Source organism: Charadrius vociferus, unplaced genomic scaffold (genome assembly GCF_000708025.1).
Source record: "Charadrius vociferus isolate BGI_N301 unplaced genomic scaffold, ASM70802v2 scaffold611, whole genome shotgun sequence".
Lineage (NCBI taxonomy): Eukaryota > Metazoa > Chordata > Aves > Charadriiformes > Charadriidae > Charadrius > Charadrius vociferus.
The window spans coordinates 425,190-443,906 of record NW_009646844.1 but is presented as its reverse complement, the minus strand read 5'-3'; the positions used below and the strand labels follow the sequence as shown (position 1 = coordinate 443,906).

The 18,717-nt window shown below is 51.3% G+C and overlaps 1 protein-coding gene across 1 annotated transcript in view; it reads right to left on the bottom strand.

Moving 5' to 3' along the window:
• CDH23 (cadherin-related 23) overlaps nt 1-18,717 on the bottom strand; it is a 223,734-nt gene that overhangs the window by 102,656 nt on the left and 102,361 nt on the right. The window contains exons 7-9 of the mRNA XM_009894006.1: nt 15,441-15,635; nt 12,083-12,211; nt 4,815-4,893 (exon numbers count right to left, since the gene is read on the bottom strand). Coding sequence (XP_009892308.1) covers nt 4,815-4,893; nt 12,083-12,211; nt 15,441-15,635 — 403 coding nt within the window. The remainder of the gene's footprint in view (nt 1-4,814; nt 4,894-12,082; nt 12,212-15,440; nt 15,636-18,717) is intronic.

The window sequence follows — 18,717 nt, the reverse complement described above, 5'->3', positions numbered from 1 at the left end:
GGAAAACCAGAAGAAAGATGGAGAACAATTCTTTTCAGACACTGTTCCCTCTTGCTTTTGGAACTCACACTTCTATTACACTGTGCTAATAATGACTTTTAATTCACGCTTCCCTCGGGATGCACCAGCTTTAGGAAGACAGTGCTTCGCCAGAAACTGCATCAGTCTCCTAAAAGAATCGACTTTGGAAAAAAAAAAAAAAACAAACCAAAAACCATAAAAATACCCTAAGGGTTTGTGAAGAGCCCCAAGGACCAGCTCAGCCCCACGCGCTCCCTCCCCTCTCGCTCCTGCAGGACTTTCCAAGCCCCGGGAAGGACATACAGATTGCCCTTGTGCAATCTCCCATCGCCCATCCATCACCGCGCCTGAAAGGTGTCAGGCAGGCAGAGACTGACTTTGGGGGCATCTCACAGAGCCCCAGGATCCCTTTCCCCTGGTTTAACCCTTCGGCACCTGCCCAAGCAGCACAGGTCACCCTTCACATCTTCGTGCCAGGAGACGCAAAGCCTCCTGAAAAAAGATAAAACCCAAAGTTTACCACTAGGGAGCAAAGCGTGGGACTGCGGTCATACAATCCATTTTCTTAACAAGAGCTCGCAGGCCAAAGTCCTCTCCTGCCTATTAATTAAATTGCCATTTGATTCACGATTAGAAAAAAAAAAAAAAAATTCTTTCTCTTAAAGTGCCAAAGGATTCCCCACGCCCCAGGCAACGTGCAGCAGCGGCAAATGTGAAAACACACTGCCGTCTGCAGGTCTCATCCTGCCGAGAGCTCCGGGGCCCTCCGATTTCCAATGGAAAAAAAATTCAAAAAAAAAAAAATCAAAAATCAATCTCTGTTAGACCGGAGAGTTCCCCTAAATGAAAAGCCTTATCTAGAACAGGTCGTGTTATACAACAAGTCACTCGCTTTGCCTGGGAAATGAAAGATGATGAGGCAGAGTCCCCGGCACAGAGGCTATCTCCATAAATCTGCCAAAAAAGGAGCCGTGGATTACTTTGCTGGATTAATTATCTGTCCTTCAAACAGAGCCCTGACCTCAGCGGTTGAGCATCTCCAACACTGCCAGGGGAACTGGGGAGGGAGGGCTTTCGCAGGGCACCGGCCGCGGGCTGACGGAGTTCTCCTTTTTGCCTGGGAAAAGCGGCAGAAACACCCGTGGGAGCGATGGGAGCCCCAGTACCTCCCAGTCGGTAGGCACCAGGGGCTTGGATTGCGAGGGCTCGATTTGGAGTCCCTTTGCGGGGCGCTGACCCCACTTCTCGCAATGCGCAGGGCAGGGGGAAAAAAAAAAAAAAAAAAACCACGGGCAGGTTCTTGTGGGGTTAAAACACTCAAAATTGGAAGGAAGAGGGAAAAACAACTAAGTGGATTTTCCCTAGAATATACAGAAATGATTCCCAGTACAGGCAGGTTCATCCTCCCCGACGGGGCAACCGGGCAAAGCCGTGACACGGCGAGATCAGCGCTCCTCCCTCGTTTCAAGCTTAACAGCTTTGTAAGCTGGCGGCATAAAGTTGGGTTCTTCAGTCTTATTTTATGTGGTTATGGTTAATCTTTTAAGTTTTATTGTTTTCCTGTCACGGGAGGACCTTGTGCTGGAGATAGCCGTATAAATAAGAGCCGCTGCCGTATATCCCGAGGCGCAGCTACCCAAAGGCTGGAGCCGAACAGGACGCCGGCAATCCCAAATTAATTTTTACACCCCGCCTCCAAATCATACCGATGCCTTTAGATATTAATACCAAAGAGATGATAAACGGCTAGGTGGCTTTTCAGCTTTCTCGCTGCTGTATATTCCAGCCCAGCCGGTAAAATCGGAACGGCTTACGTGCAAAGCCCTGTGCCCAAAAACCTGGGGCAGACGGGGGGAGGCGTCTCCCATCCCTGCCGCGAAATGGGAACAGCATCCCTGCCGCCTCCCCTGGCGGAAGGGAGCCGAAGAGCCAGGTATAATTACTACCTCTGCCGACCATTTTCACTTTTGCTTACGGTCGGTTTCTAATTTAATTTGCTTCCCTATTCCCATGTGTTAACCTGCTTTTTTTTTTTTTTTTTTGCCTTTTTTTTTTTTTTTCAAAATTGCTATAAAAATTTACCAGCTCAGGCACAAAAATCTGCTCACTGACCTTTACCATCATGATTGAGCATAACGACAAGTTAATTAGGCTTTACCTGCCTGCCAAAAAAAAACCCCAACCAAAATTAAAAAAAAAAAATCTCTTGCTTTGGGTGAGCAGGATTTTGGAGGCACGGTAGCGGCTGGTTCCCGTGTCCGGACTCTCAGACATCAGAGGGTAACGTCTTCTTTGAAAAGCAAGAAGCAAATCATGGAAAGTATAAGGGAATGCCTTGAATAGAGCCTGGGAGGCAGTCACATCCCTACTGACTTTGGCTTCACGGATTTTGGAAACCTCTGCCTTAAGCTGAAGGGAGGAGGAGCAGGTGCCTACAGTCGTCCCTTGGTCCATCCACCAGCTGATCCCTCCCCAGCACTACCATTTCGCAAGACGCCGGCGTCGACAGGAGAAGGACTCCTGGCCAGTTACGAAAACACTCTGCGATTCTCATGTTTGAGGAAAAAAAAAAAAAAAATGCAAAGCAGTTTAATCACTCTTTGATGTGCTCTGCCTGATTTTGCGATAGGAGAGCTGCCCCCCGCCAGGCGGGACCGGGGGCCTGGATTAAGCTTTTGGCACACGCGAGCAGATGCGAGGCTGTTTGCGGCGATCCGCCTCGCCTGTCACTCCGCACCCCGCTGCCACCACCGAGCTGATGGAACCGTGCCTGGCTCCCTCCTGCCCGCCCGTAACCCTCCCCAGGCTGACGGCTACCCGGGCACCCAGCGGGGCACGCTCGCAAAGGGGATGCATCGCGGCTGTTTCGCAAGAAAAGCGATGATAGATGTGAAAATAAGAGCGGGCGTGAACATGCCGGGTAAAAATCCAGGCTCTGAGGTCTTGTTTCCTTGACTCAGTAGAGCAGCAGAAAGCCTGGTGTGACCACGAGCGGATGGGTGCGCTTAGCAAATTAACCCTCTATAGATGGTACGGTTGTTTATATAGGTTTAAATTAAACCATCACATTAAACCATCTTGGAAACCCAAAGCTGTTTGTATCGCACCGGTGCTGACGAGGGAAAATTAGATACCTACAGCATACCGGGTCAAGAAAAATGGTCCGTGGCCATCCACAGATGCCCGAAGGAGGGTGTACGAACAGGACGAGGGTGATTTCCCAGCCCCTGAGCATCTTCAGCTTTTGAGCCGGGTGAGGGTTTTGTAAACTGAAGGCTTTTTTTTTTTTACCTTCCTCATGGTAATTCAGCCACTTCAGCAAAATTAGTTTGAGGTTTCGGTCCGGTGCCCAGTGAAAAGGGGCCCACGTTAGCCAAAAGAAAGTCCCCGCGGCACTTTGGCCAGCAGATACATGCGATCTGGGGGAATCTCTCCTTTAATTCACGCCAGGGGAACATTAGAATAAATTGCCAAGGGAATTAGAGGAATAAATAATCCTCGCCTCTTCAAAGGCGGACTGACCTGGATACTTGCAGTCAGGATCAGTGGACTTGAAAGCCCGGCTGAAATCACCTTGACCCGACAGGTTGATGAGAAGAGCGTTTGAACCGACTGGGCTTTGAGGAGGAGAAACTGGGAAATTCTTTCCGCACGTGTAGCCCAAAGCACGGGGCACAGCAGGGAGAGGAGGCACCGCTGCCATTTCTTGCTGTGAAGATCCCCCCGGCCCCCGAAAAGCAACACCAGAAATAAGGTTACAACCCAGACCCACCGCGAGCTGCTCCGTCGCTCCTGGGTTAGCCCGACCAGTCTGTCTGTCTGTCTGTTTCCGAGGCACAGCCCCGCCAAAGCGGCGTCCGAGCGCAGCCCAGCGAGCATCAAAGCCTGCCTTGGATATGGCAGAGGCTTGCTGACCTCGAGGCATCCTAAATAAGACGGGTCCAGCTCCAAAAATTAGCCTTTTCAAAACACAGCTACGTTTGATTTGGAAAGGCGTGCCCAGACTGCCCTGCCCTTGGCTCTTTCGCCATCAGAAGAGCTCCACAAACTGTGGACCCAAAGGAGCCAAGCGTTGCCCAGTGGAGATCCACGGGTGACCGGCTACACCAGTATCAGCACCCACACGCACGGCCGAGGGTTCCCCGGGCTTCAGAACCAGTCTGCGAAGGTGGGATTAATCCACATTGGCTATCAGAAGACAGAAAACCCCTCCGCTGCTCTAATTAAGCTTCATTCTCCAACCCTGCACCCTGGCGGGTCCAGCCCGCTTGCCTCCCAGCTTGTCAAAGGTTTTGGGATGCCAGCCCATGGCGCGGAGGCTTTCGGGAAACACCGTGGAAACCGTCAGGAGTCCTTCAGCCCCGTAATCAGTCCCATTCTCTCCCTAAACAATAACGACCGCACCGCCAATAGGAGTTTTACACCCGGCTCTTTGCAGGTCTCCTCCGGAGCATCGTGTGAAGCGGAGCTGTTTGCGGCGCCCTCATTAAGACTGAAAGGTTTCCCTACGAGTTATCGTCAAATCTGTTAGAAATAACATCCGCTGCTGGAGGAAAGGGAGATGCCACGAACGACGCGCCTCAAAGCAAAGCGAGCTCTTCAGAGGGGTGAAAGCTTTCCCTCGTAGCAGTAGGCTACGGCAATTAGCGGCGATAAACGGAAAGAGCGAGCAGCACAGTCGGGGAGAAACTTGGCCAAGAATGATTGCCCAGGCATGGGATGTAGGAAGAGTTATGGCGGGGCTGGCTCCTCCAGCCCCGCCGGGCTCCCCGCCGTGTCCCCCTGTGACTTACCCGAGACAATGGTGTAGCCGATGCCCCGGGGACGGCCCTTGTCCTGGTCGATCGCTGTTATCATGCGCACGGTGGTACCCTGGGGAAGAAGAGGAGACAGGCGTTACAGCCACCCCGACCGAGCGCTGCAGGGGCTTGCCGGGCACCCCTGCCGAGGTATCGCGCCTCTTCCTGTAGGCTACGTGCTGAGGACAACCTGTCCAAGGACAAGGAGCATCACGGAAAAGTCCCATCCCCGCTTCTTGGGGCAGTTCAGGTTCACCGCTCACCGCTCTCGTGCAAGTTGCAAAACTCTGCTAACCCACCCCAAGGCGGAGCTGGCGATGCTGAGGGCAGGACCAGCAGAGAACGTCCTCTAACCAAACCATTGAGCAGGCTGAGCTTTACCACAGAGGAGGTTCCTACCAGGGCAAGTGTCTGTAGGGACTAGAGAGAACCCCACTGGATTCATTCCGGCTTTGAAGCAAGGCCAGCACGGAGAGCACAGCTATCGGTGCTTGAGGAAGGAGACACTGAAGGTCCATCGTTGGAAAGCCAGGACATGCCTCCTCGCGGCATCACAGGCTGAGGCTCTGGCCCCCAAGCAATAGCACACTGCTCCTCCATCGCAGAGATTTTCACCCTGCAGTCCCTTGAGAGCCAAAGGCAACAATTCCCCCTCACCGCGAGCTTCAGCACTGGTCACCACACCAGCTTTATCTACCACTGGCTTCCCAGTTTCAACTGGTCCTCTTCTCCCCCTGCGTTCTTCAAACAAGGCACTCCAGGCAAGGAGGGATGCTCGCCCTGGCCATCGACATCCAGCTGCATAATTAACCAAGGGAGCTACACAGAGAGATTTTAACTGAAACCTTTAAGGAGGAGGAAGAGGGTCGGAGAGATGCTGAGAACAGGGGATTGCCCACAGGCAGGAGCTTCTACGCCTGCCCAGCTCACCCACCTCACCCTCCATCCTGCAGGACAGACCTGTTTCTTACGGCAAAGCAGAAAGGTCCACAAGGCTAAGAATGCCCCCCAAACCACCGAAGAACGTCAGAGCCACCCAAAATTCTTGTTTAGTTCTTTAAATAAAAACATGGTGTGCTTATGTCAACTCCGTAGGCTGTACTTCTCCCCCCCCCCGCGCTGCAGTGAGCCCGTGTGAATACAAACACGCGCACATGCACATAAATTAATGTAGTGTGAAAAAATTTACAACTCAGCTGTTCTTGTTTTTTCGTTGGTTTATCAACAGCAGGAAAAGAAGCGATTTTAATTCTTTTTTTTTTTTTTTTTTTTTCCCTTTCTCTCTCCTTTTTTGCCCTCAAAGGAAAAGTCAAGAGAGGCGTTTGCATATCTAACAAGGGAACATCGTGGGACGGCAGCGTTGCCTTTGCCTTGCAACCCATCAGCTGAAGGCCAAAGGGAAAGCTCTTGCAAAAACACCGCTGGTGGAAAGCGGGGACTTGCTGTCTTCCCCGGCTTGCTGAGCCATGCCCCCGTGGGCTCCATGGAGACGTTCTGCCGCTGCTGGCCATAAAGTAGGCTGCCGGGGCCAGGCAGATCTGCCCCTTCTCTGATCTCCGAGGGCATTTCAATAGACTCCTTAAGTAAATCCACGTTATTAACCGAGAACATTAGCCATAAATCCCAGGTCACTGGCCTTTGAGCAGCACTCGGCTGGTGAGGCTCAGCAGCCGCCGGAGAGCCTCTAAATCACCTGCAATAACTGTCCTTTCCAAAGGAGAGCTAAAAAGCAGGAGGAAGGTAGGAAAGGAGCAGGTGGGAAAGCAGAACAAGGGATGCGGCAAGGAGGGCAAGGCAAAGCGGAGAGGAAAAAAAAGGCAAGCACGAGCCCCCTTCGGCTCCCTGGCAAAGCGGGAGCTCCTCCGTGGCTGGGGCGGTGGGCGAAGGCACTGGGTCCGTCCGACAAGCTCAGCTCGTCGCCTGTCAAAAAGGGCAGGCAGTGGCGCAGGACGATAAGTGCCGCCTGCCGTGCGGCACGTTTCAAAGAGAAGGCGGCCCCGGGAGAAGGCAGGGCTCCCGCCACGGCCCAGGAATAGCAACGGGCCCTGCCAACACCGCTTTATCTGCGAGCAAGGGCCCTCCTGTAGGAGCCAAGGGGGGAAAGGCTGGTGGGAGAGATAAACGGATGAGTGCAGATGCTGCGGCTGGGAAAATTTGGGAGGGGAGGAGGGGAGAGGGGGGAATCTCATTCAGATATCTCAGCAGCCTGTGCTATAGAGATGGCCAGAGGAAAGAAATTATCCAGGCATCTGATCCCAAGAACGAGGGCTGCTAGTAAGGTTCGCCTGGTCCTCAGCAAGCCCGTGATGATGGCTTCCATGCTGCTCTTTTCTGAGACCGGGTCTCCCCCTGTTCGTCTTGCAACCCCTGCGTGTCTTCTCCTTCCCCACAAGTCCCTCCGCCAGCCCATCCTGGGGATGAGCCACGCTTCACCGGTGACCGAGAAACAAGTGGCAGAGTGGGGCTGAGCTCCCTACCATTCCTGGATGCCATCTCCCGGAACCCCACCAAGGGAAGGGACCTGGACATCTCTTCCCAGCCCACCTGGTTGCCATCCTTCCTGCCTGCTCCTTCGCAAGAGGCTTCCAATAGCCACAGGACTAGCAGATCCCAACTCCTGGGAACGGATGATCCCTCCCCAAGCATCCACACACTGTTTAGGACCAATCTTGATGCTTCTGGGGAAGAGGCTGAACAAGTGCCACAGGATAGGTATAATGTTTATCAGTGTCGCTGGTGGCCATTTCTGGTTTTGTAGTGAGTGGTAACAAGCGATGCAGACAGCCTTAGAGCACTATCACTCAACACGGTCAACAGGAAGGAGTATTCCCATTCAGCACGTATCTCAGTGAGATGGGGAGATGACATGACACAACACACAGGCTATACTCATCTCTCAGTACCCGTGATGATCATGAAGCACCTTACCCACCATACCAGCAGAGATAACTAACCAGAGAAAAGACAAGAAATGGGAAAACACCCCCAAAAAACCCCTTGATGACAGCCATGCCACGATGGCAAAGATCAACCTCTCGCCAACCGCATCTCAACAATCCCCAATTTCTCATCCAAAATCAGACCACAACTCTATTCCTTTGGCTATCTAGGTCTTGGCACGACAAAGGCAGGAGATGCTGTGCTCTGGCTCCCATAGGCAGCCAGCTGCACCCCTAAATTGAAGGGCACGCTCCCTCCATCTCCAGCCAAACACACCTGGCAAGGCTTCTACTTGCTCCTGGAAAGCCCAAACTGACTTCCAGCGCCAACAGCTCTGCCCAGGGCTCAACCCCAGGTATTTGCGCTGTGAACCTGCTGCTCTTGGAAACTCCCAAATACTCCCGACGGTTCTTAAAAGCAAGTAACAACGCGCCTGCCTACCACAGACGACAGCGGCGGCAAGGAGAGGACATGGGTGGTGGGTACAGACTGAAGCACCAGAACAGAATAACCCTCTCCCTCTAGGGAAGGAGGAAGAAGGTTTAGAAAAGTAATAATCTGGAAAAGCCTGTGCTTTAAAAAAAAGGCAAAGAAAATAAAGAATGGCACATTATCCAAACAAAATCCGAGGGTTTTTTGAAGAGGGGCAGGGGTAAATCAATCCTTTTTTAATAAAACCCTGAGCTTTTAATAAAGTGTTCACACTGATGGGCTGGAAATATTGTAAGAAAGAATTAACTTGGAGCTATTGAGACTCTAGGGCAAAAATAGCACTGATTCTACATTATTTCTTTAACCCAAGGAGTTTTTGAAGAGGAGGGGGATGGTGCTGAAGAATTAAAAGTGTTTTAATGATATCTGACATGTATCTGCAGCACAGTACTGCAAGGGAATGCAACCGCTGGTCTTGGGACCAAGCACCGGTGGGGTTGGTCACTTCTCTTGCCTTGGCATGGCTCCCTGTGGGATAAAGCGCACTTTCACGGGCCTCGGCTTGTCTCTTAGCGAGTGGATTCCTCCTCTTTCAGCCCCAAAGTGAAGCGGCGATGCTGCCTGGCCCGTGCACCAGCCGAGGTCCAAAAGTAGGGGCCCATCAGACCATCAGCATCTCTGAAAGGGGAGACGGCTCCTCTTCTCCAGCCCCTATTAAATTGTGTGGAGAACATCAACGATGCTACCCAGTCTACAGACGCTGTGAGGACAGACACCCACAGAACCTGAGGATGAAAAATACAACGCCGCCAAGCTGCAGACAGCTTTGGGGCACTCGCACGCCCCGCGAGAGATGTCTGAGGCACACTGGGATGACAAACAGCATCAAGAAAAAAGATACAACACCTCCAGGGACAGCAAAGTCTCTCCCCGCCGGGCCCTCTTCCACCGCCTGATGAGAAATTTCTTTCTTCTCAGTGTCCGAATAAGCATGTGCCCAAAATGCTGCTAAATTATGTTACCGCATCCCGGCCTGAGAAAAATACGAGCTACAATGGCACTTCTCTCCCCTCTCGCACCCCTCCACCCCTTTTTTCTTCTTCTTCTTTCTCTTACAGGATTAGGGACTTGAAAGGCAAAGCGCAGCCCAGCACTGCAGCAGGAGGAGGAGGGGGGAGCGCTTCAGAAAGCTGCCACGGTAGGGGGAAAAAAAAAAAAATAAAAATCCTATTTCTCACTTCTTAATTCCAGTCAATTCCAGTCAAAGGGCTGATAGAGATCTGTTTGCGGTAATTTGCTGCAGTTTATCCACTCTTTTCACCTTCTATCGGCTCTTCACTGACGGGCTGGCTGACATGCTGTTACTCGAGTGAGGAAATTAAAATTTGATGCAATAATCCCAAATAAGAAGGATTTTATTAGGTAATGTATACACTTTAGATGAGGTATTCTCGCCTGATACATTGATAGAGGAACACAGACATGCTGTGCACCGCAGATAAAAAGAGAGGCAAGAGAGAGAGAGAGAGAGATGGAACATGGAGAAGCAGCAAGTCTCCGTTCCGTAGATTTGGGGCTGGGATGAAGTGCCTCGAGGGTATTTTGGCCTGCTGGGCCAGACGGCAAGGGCAAACATCACCCAAAAAAGCACTGCAGCCCATTTAGCTTGACCCAGAAGCCTGGTTTTGGACAAGTTGGCCAAGCCCAGGCTCCTCACCCAAATTTGCTGTTATCCTTTCAGTAAGTAAAGGATATATACATCTCTGTATACATCCATATCCATATCTGCTGGCTGACAGTGCCCACTCCTCAGTGTGGTTCGCTCCCACGGGTGGTAGGGCAGAGTTGATGAGGCCACTTCCAGTGGAGAGATGAAAATGCACGTTAAATCCCCATCTTACCACAGCCAACCACGTCCTTCTTTCAGCAGTGGAGATTTCCCCCATGAAGGATGCTACTTTGGGTCCAAACCAGAGGGGAATACCGCTCAAAGCATGACCCATGTTCAGCAGTCTTCCTCTTCCCCATGGCTCTGGTGGCACCTATCCATCTTGGATACCTCAATGCCCTCAGAGACGTTACACGGGGCCAGGAGAAATTAAAATCTCTAAACCTGTCAGAAAACCGCTCACAGTTTGGCGTGCGCTCCTTCAATCATTCCCTATTCCAGCCAACACAGCAATTATTTGCTGCTTTGCCTACTGCAAACGGTCTACGTTCTCGGATTAACTGTGATGCACGTCGGTGTATCAACACAACGAGATCGTTTCGCTCCAGCCTTATTACGTATCATTAATTTGAGAGACATCCCCTTTCCTGCATACCAGGTAGGTGATGCAGTCTATAATTTTTGATACTCGTGGGACTTCCATTTCTAAAATTTCACGTAAGGCTTTTTTCCGCCCAGTTAAGGGTGAACTAAGGAGCATTTGTTTTGGTTTTTTTTTTTTTTCTTCCCTGCAGCTCACACTGCCCGCCACAGAAATACTCCTTAATCTCAACAGCACTGAAGCTCATTGAAACTTTCACTTCACGAAAGTAATTCATGAAGCCATCTTTTGGCCATCTGCGGGTCGGCAGACAGGTAATGTGCTGTCTGCCCGCGGGATTTGTGACAGCAGGACTCAGCCCTATTGATCCAGCACTCTGCGTGCCGTCAGAGCCAGCACTTTGCTCCAAAGTGAATAAAAAGGCGTAAAGTGAAGCAAGTTGAAGTTCCCTCTACCACTGCATGAACTGAGCCATCGGGAGTTTGGGATCCAGTGCATCAGAGGAGTCACGGGATGCACGTGTGGTATGGATGCCTACCACGCTGTAATTTTAGGACAGGTTTTTCCACCCGTATACGAAAATATTTGCCCTATAGATAAAGCCATGCGACGCACAGCTGTGCCGTGGGAAGGTGGACGCTGCTTCTGAGGGTTGGTGCTTTTGATGAAGGTCCTGGGCATCCTCGCTGGAAGCAGAGCTATCAACAGCTCCTAAAGCCAAGGCTGCCCCCGCCGTCTGCTATGGTGGGGAAAAAAAAAAAAAGCCCTGCTCTATTTAGAGAGCGGGAGACGTTTTCCACAAACAGTGAGTTTGCTGACAAACCGAGTTTCAGAAGAACTAAAATGATTGGATCAATTTGGCAAAACCTGGGGGAAAACGCTCAAAGTGCTGAAATGGCTGATGATTCTGACATTTTCAAAACTGCCTCATTTCAGGAAGGTTTAAGTTTTTCTTCAACTTTTCTGCTAGAAACGGCATGCATATACGCTGTGGGGAGGAAATGGGGTGAGTGTGTGCTAAGAACAACAGAAAGCCTTTATAATATTTAATTATATAATATTTAAGAAAAAAAAAATCAGGAAAATATTTCATTTGGGTTTCGGGCTTCCCAAACCTCCTTGCTTAGGCTCCTTTTATTTTTATTTTTATTTTTTTAAAAAGGGCAAAATATTTTGGAACTGGCTTGAAAGATGTTGTTTCGGAAAGAAAAAGGTTTGCCTCTCTTGGGATGCTGTTGGGATCTCACGATTCAGAGCGTTTGCACTTCAGCACGGAAAGAGGACTCCTCTTTGCACCCAAGCTGCAAACGGTGGGGCAGAGCAAGACCAACCTCTGATGGATGGAAGGAAGGAAGGACAAATCATGTAGATAAAGTGCTGAGGGACATGGTTTAGTGGTGGGCTTGTCAGTGTTAGGTTAATGATTGGACTAGATGACCTTACAGGTCTTTTCCAATCTAGGAGATTCTGTGAAATATCTCTGCAAAGAGGAGGTTTTCTTCCAGCTTTTTGGGGATACCTTGTGCTTTCTGTCCCATACCCCGGCTCCATCCTCCCTTTCCCCCTGGTGCAACGCCGCGGTCACAGACATCAGAATGAAGAAGAAGCAGCAGCCCTTACCGGAGGTGAGTTCTCATAGATGTTCGTGCTGTAGGGCAGGTTGATGAAGATGGGGTCCATATCCTGCACGTCTGTAATGGTGATTGCCAGGTTGGCCAGAGTAGACAGCGGCTTGTTTTTATCTTGGTCCTTGAAAAAAAGAAAAAAAACAAGGGTTGGAAGGGGGAGAGAAAGGATTTTCTGTCAGAAAAATAGAATTATTCAACAGCATTAAGTCTCTCACAGTTGTGGTTGGGTCAAAATTTCTGAATAGTCCAGGTAATCATCTCTTTTTCAAGCCACCTGCTGGAATTATTGTCCACCGTACCTCCCTCTAGGCTGAAATACAATATGCATTTCGTTCCAGCGTAAGCCATTTAAAATAAAGCAAGCGCCGATTTAGCTTTCATCCCATTTCGGGTGAAAAAGAAGCGTACGTTCAACACACACTTCAAAATAGAAATTCCCTCCTAACGCAGATGCAGCCTAGGGCTCCTCCGCACCGTGAGACCCAGGTGTGGTTGCCAGCGGACTCTCACGCCAGCGCGTCTCATCCTCCCCCTTCCCCGGCACCAATGCCTCTGCACAGCTTGGGCTCCGTCATCCGGAACGCCGCAAAGCCCACCAGCTCCTTCGTGTTTCCCCCGCTCTTCGTAACCCTGCGGGCTGCGTTGCTGTCGCGGCTTTATTCTCTTCTGTATTTGCCGCCTCGAGCTTTGGCAGAGGGTACACGTGCCAAATGCTGCTTCTCGTTTCGTAGGACGCCTCGGCTCTCACGCGGAAGGCGGAGCGGAAACCTCAACGGCGGGATGCACCCTCCCAGTAGCAACCTCCTCTCTACTGGGCTAACGGTTTTGGAGCCGATAAACTGCGAACCTTCGCCCTCCCGGGCGAGCCAAGCTGCGGTGGCCCTTGAACACCTCAACGCTCCGAGCAGGAGCATCATCTCCCTTACGTCCCATCACAACCCATTAGGACGGAGAGGCGAGCGCTCTCCCAGAGCAAGACCCTTCTCCGGCGGCCAACGCCGTAGCAGTGCCCGCTGCCACCAGCTTGTCCTGGCAGTGCCCCCGCTGCCACGTCCCATGGGTGCTCAAAAGCGACCCTTCGCTAAAAGGGCAGGAGCAAAGAGACAACGCACGAAGGGAAGGAAATAAGTCTCCCCTTACCCCCTAATCAAGCGCCGTGGTGAAAGGCGACCATTAGAGGTTACCACGCACTTCTGCAAAATGGCTCTGAACAGCGGCAAGGACTGATTGCCGGGAGATTAATGTTAATTTAAACCGTATTCAACAACACAGCTTGTACATTATCCTCTTAACCTGCAGGCCTCAGCGTTTATGGCCTGGATGGATGCTTATTTCTGACTCGCACTCTGCTGGGAGCGTTATCAGGTTGAAGTCTATCGTTTCTTCAGATAATGTGGGGGTTTTTTGCCCCCCCCCTTTCCTTCACCTCTTAAATAAATTTTTGTTAAAATACTACAGATAGCACTGAAAAAGCAAGCGCGGTTCAAGTTCCCTCACGCTGCCCTTTCCCAGCTTCTTTCTGCCCCACGCTCCCGAGATGAAATGTCTCCTGCTTTGAATTAAGGCTCCGCACCTCTTCTTGAAGCCACCCCCAATTCACCATCACCCCAGTTCCCACTCTGGATGGGGCAAACTGGCCATCAGGCAGGCAAGAGACCTCATTTGCTCTTCCAGCTCCTTGCTACGCTGCTGCAAGTCATCCTCCTTCCCTCACTGAGCTTTGTCCCAGGGTTTCTCATTGCCTTGCTGCTGGAAATTACCAGCTCCCGGCGACCAAGCCGAGGAGATATTCCCCCAGCTGCAATCAAGCCCAGTTCCGAGACTTAAATATTAAGTCTTTGAAGTCCCTGAGCTGGAAATCACTAGAAGCCAGCGGCGTATTAGGTAGCGAGTACCAGATACGGCCCCATTTCATCTTTGCTGGTAATTGCACCTGGGCTAGGGGGCCAGATGGAGCTGGAAGGACCAAGGTGGCATCCCAGTGCCCTCGAGGTAACCCAGAATAGGACGCGTGGAAGAAAAGCACGTTTTCATCAGGGCTTGTGTTTGGTCCCACATTTTCTAAGCTGCTAGACAGAATCATAGAATCATAGAATGGGTTAGGTTGGAAAGGACCATGAAGATAATCGAGTTCCAACCCCCCTGCCATGGGCAGGGACACCTCCCACCAGCCCAGGTTGCCCAAGGCCACGTCCAGCCTGGCCTTGAACACCTCCAGGGATGGGGCTTCAACAACCTCTCTGGGCAACCTGTGCCAGTGCCTCACCACCCTTAAAGTGAAAAACTTCTTCCTAATGTTTAATCTAAACCTGCCCTCTTCCAGTATAGTCCAGTAGCCATGTCCTGGGAAAGCGTGTGGGCAACAGGGACTGATAAGGACACAAACAATGGAGAGGGCTTCTTTTCACCAGAGTATTTAAAACAAAACGAGGTACGTTTCAGAAAAAAAAAACCCTAAATAAGCTTCTGAGGAAAATGCCACAGCCCGGAACACACAGGGAACGAGCCGAAAGGTTGAGCCGTTTGCCCGTGGCCCCGTAGCCCACGAGCGCCCAGTCTCTGTGGCCGCGCAGAGCAACGCAGCCCCGCGCGGCCCTCCCTGTCCCCCTGACATTTGTGGGTCTGCATCAAGACAATGATCTTGATTAAATCACATGCTTCAAGAGCTCTAGCCGGCTGCCTGGAGGGGTCAGGAAGGTTTTCCACCCCCCTTCCCTGGCCTGAATGCACAGTGGGCCAGATGTATTGTAGGGCTGAATTTCACCTTCTCCTGTGGCATGTGAGATGGGAAAGGAGCCACCGGACGGCCTGCTTGTGTGGGAATCCTCATTCACGTTCTCCCTATCAAGCTCATGTCAGATTTGACACCAGGAAAGGTTTCCCATTGGGGTGGGGCAGGAATTTGCCATGGTGGCCACCTGGACCTTCTCTCAGGGGTCCGCTCCCTGTACAGTGACATCAACTGTAATTAGGATCTTGGTTTCTCCTCCACTGTCCACCAAAATTTTAACTCGTGATGTCTGAACTCTGCTTTTGCTGAGTGACAGTCGGGGGGTTAAATACAGGTAGATCCATTTAATGGTCAGTGTGCCATGCACTGGCTTTTCTTCGCCAAGGGAGCTGCTCGCCTCTGTGCACGAGCCCCGGACATGCGCAAGATGCTGCTGGAGCTGAGCTCCACCAGCAGTGAGTTGAAATGCGCCACGTTGATATAATACCTCTCTACATGGAAAATGTTGGATATGCCCTAGAAGATGCCAGAGGAGGGCAATAAAATAAGCAAGCAGCAACTCCTTCCCCATTGTAGTCCCTCCTGAAAAACACCTCCTCTCCCGCAGGAGGAGACTCACCGTCGCGTTGACCTGGAGCTGGTACGCCTGAGTCACTTCATAGTCCAGCTCCCGTATCACCGACACGATGCCACGGCCGCTGTCGATGGCAAAGAAATTGGAAGGAGGTTGGAAGGAGTAAAGCACGCTGCCTCCTGCCCCCTGGTCCGGATCCGTGGCGTTCACTATGAAAATCGGAGTGCCCACCGGTGTATTCTGGAAATAAGAAAGAAAAAAAAAAAAAATAATAAATATATGGGTAAAATTGTGCACCAGCCGATTTTCCCCATCAAACGCACATCGGCAATTCCATTTGCCCACCTAAAGGAATATCTGCGGACCCGAGAACTTCAGTCCTATATTTTCAGGACGTTTATAAGTTATACAGCTGTTTTCTTTATTACAGTATTGCAGCAGCTATAATAGTTGTTACACCCTTACAATAATAGTTATACAGCTGTGGTCAAGATGGCACTCTATCACAAACCCTTATTTTCCCAGACATCATAACTTTCCAGAAAAATTACTCTCTTTGCTGACACTTGTTTTCTGCCCAAAGGCGCTTTTATTTTCAATGCTGATTCCCTCTCTGTTTTCACCACGAGGCATTAAATAGAAGAGAACCTCTAAGGAAAAAAAAAAAAAAAAAAAGCATTAAATGCAACGTAGAACTTTAGGTAAAATTCAAAGTTATAGTTTCCACAGCAACTGCAACCTGGCCTGATTAGCGCAGGCATTAACAGTTAAACCGTCATAAATCTGGAACTAATCTACATGCATAAAACATGCAGCTGAGTGCACAAAAATCAGCAATGGCAACTGCAGTTTGGCACTTCTTATTGTTTAACTTCACAGAAGGGAGAACAATTATCCATTTTTGGTGGAACAGCTGCATGTTCCTATGCAAATCTTAAATGCATATTCTTGTCTCTCTCTCTCTCTAAAGGCAGAAGCGCAGACCGCGAGCGAAAAGGCTTTGCCGGGGAGCCGGGCTGCAGGTACACACGGATCACGACTGTTTGGGCAAGTCGGGGTGTTTGTGACACGTTCACAGCCACGTTGAGGGTTGAGGAAGAGCTCAAACGTGAAAGGGAGACAGCAAAGGTCAGAAGCAAGTTGTGACGGCGGCCGCTTACGGCCAGTGGGGATAATACGGATTATTTCTGCAAACCTCTTCCCAAGCCTCCGCGTTTTCTTGTTAACTGCGTCTGTATTAAATTATTTGTTCTCAGCTCATGGGGAAGTATCAGGAAGGTGGAAAGGAGACTCAAGGAGGTGCTCGTGGAGGAGACTCGTGGGGCGCTGCTTCCAAGTGGAGCTCCTCCTACAAATCTTTGGCCAAAACTGAGCAACGAACCGAGCCATTTTCAGGTTTTTTGGGGAACCACAAAGCTGGCAGTGAACCGCAGCAAGGGCTGCCCCAGCCCACCACCTCCACTAGAAAGCAGGAGAAACCAGGGCTCCACACTTGGAGGTCTGATTTCACCAGTTTAATACCGGGCGACGGCACCAGAAAAGACCCAAAGTGTCTCAATTTCCCCCGGCGAGGCTCAGGCCGGCAGAAACTCGCCTTCAAGGCAGGCGGCAGGACTTGCCTCGAGCTTGGTGTCAGGCAGAGCGAGGAACCCAGAGCACGTCCCACAGCCCGCATTTGGGGTCCCGAAAGGAGCGCTGAGCTCTGGGTCCCTCCCTCATCCACACACGTCCCTCACGCCTCCCTGCCCTTGCATCCAGCCACACGCCATCGCGGGGACGCTCTGACATCTAAACTCGCCCCAGGCTGCGGCAAAGCTCCGCTTTCCTTACTTCAGTGTCGCTTCTGCCAAAGCGTGAGAGGTTGCAGTTCCCACCTAGATTTTTTTCGTTTGCTTTCTTCTCCCCCACCCCCCTCCTCCCCGTCTCTAAATCAAACTGCTAAAGAAAGCATCACAGGGCACGGCCAGAGGATTATTTTTTAAAGCGCCTTCAAGTTGGTTGGGGTTTTTTTTTGGTGATCAGCAATCATAAAAGCATAAAAGATATAGCTAGAAGGGACCTCAAAAAGACAAAACTGTCCCCGTGCTACACCTAAATCATCCCCATCCCTATGGCCTCCCCAGTGATGGAGATGCCACAGCCTCCCCTGCCCATTTGTCCCAGCAGCTCGCTACCCTTTGCCTTCCAACTGCTCCTTTTCTGGCACGCTTAGCCCAGATCTGCCCTGCTGCTGTGTAAGCCCTTGACTCTGTGCCGGGCACACAGCACGTTAATCCCGGCTCGTGTGTTTGGAGAGCTCAGGAACCGGGACTTGGTCAGCTCCGGAGGCACGTTGGGGTGGAGCAGATTCTCTCGGGGGGGTTTGGTGGGTGTTTGATTTCTGAGAGCGCCCAAGAGACCTCCTCGGACAGGACTAGAGCATCTCTCCATCCCTCCCTACCTGCCTCCCCCCAGCCATCATCAGCCAGGAGCAGCCCTGGAGCATCCCACATCCCTCCTTGTGCTGGAGCATCCTGCATCCCTCATCCCTCCTCGCGCTGCCGCCAGGGCACTGCTTTGACAGCCGCGGTCCGCACGCTCCAACAACCGCCTTCTCAAATTCCTCCTCCTGAGCCACCCGGGTATCAATGTCAGGACCAAGAGCATTACAAATTAACCATTAATAGGGGGAGGAGGGGAGAGACAGCCACACAGTAGATGCGGGGTTGCACAGATGAGGTCTGGGGTATATTGTCCCCAGGAATAATAATATTTGTGATGAATATGTTTCCTCTGCTTTTTAAGTGCCCTTAGCCACTCCTTTTAACATGCAAATCCGCTCCGGTCACCCGTGATTATGGGGCTGTGAAAGAGGAGAGCTTGATTTCCCCCGCATTGTATTTCATACAATAGCCCCAAAGCAGGCTTTGAAGCGAGTTCATCTCCTCGTCCTTCCAAAGGAGAAGCTGCCCGGAGGGACACGGAGGTCACCAGCTTTGGTGCTGTCAGCTCCAGCCCCCCGCAGACACTGCCTGAGCTCTAACTTGGCGATTACCTTATTTTTATCCTTATTTCATAGCTTTGCTGACCAGGTCCCTTCTTTGGCCTGGACAGCAAAATCCATCCAAGCTGGGTACCAGCTCCGGACAAAGATCTGGCCGGCGCTGGGAAACGGTCACGGACATCTACACCAAAGCATCCGAGGGGATGGGAGGCACCCCAGGGCAGGACCGCAGGGGGGGGGCAGAGGTCACCTGCGAGCACGAGGGTGGGTGAAGAACCAAAGCCCAGCGCTGGTGAATTTAGGAGGAGAGCAGAAGGGCTCCCAGGCCATAGGAAGAGC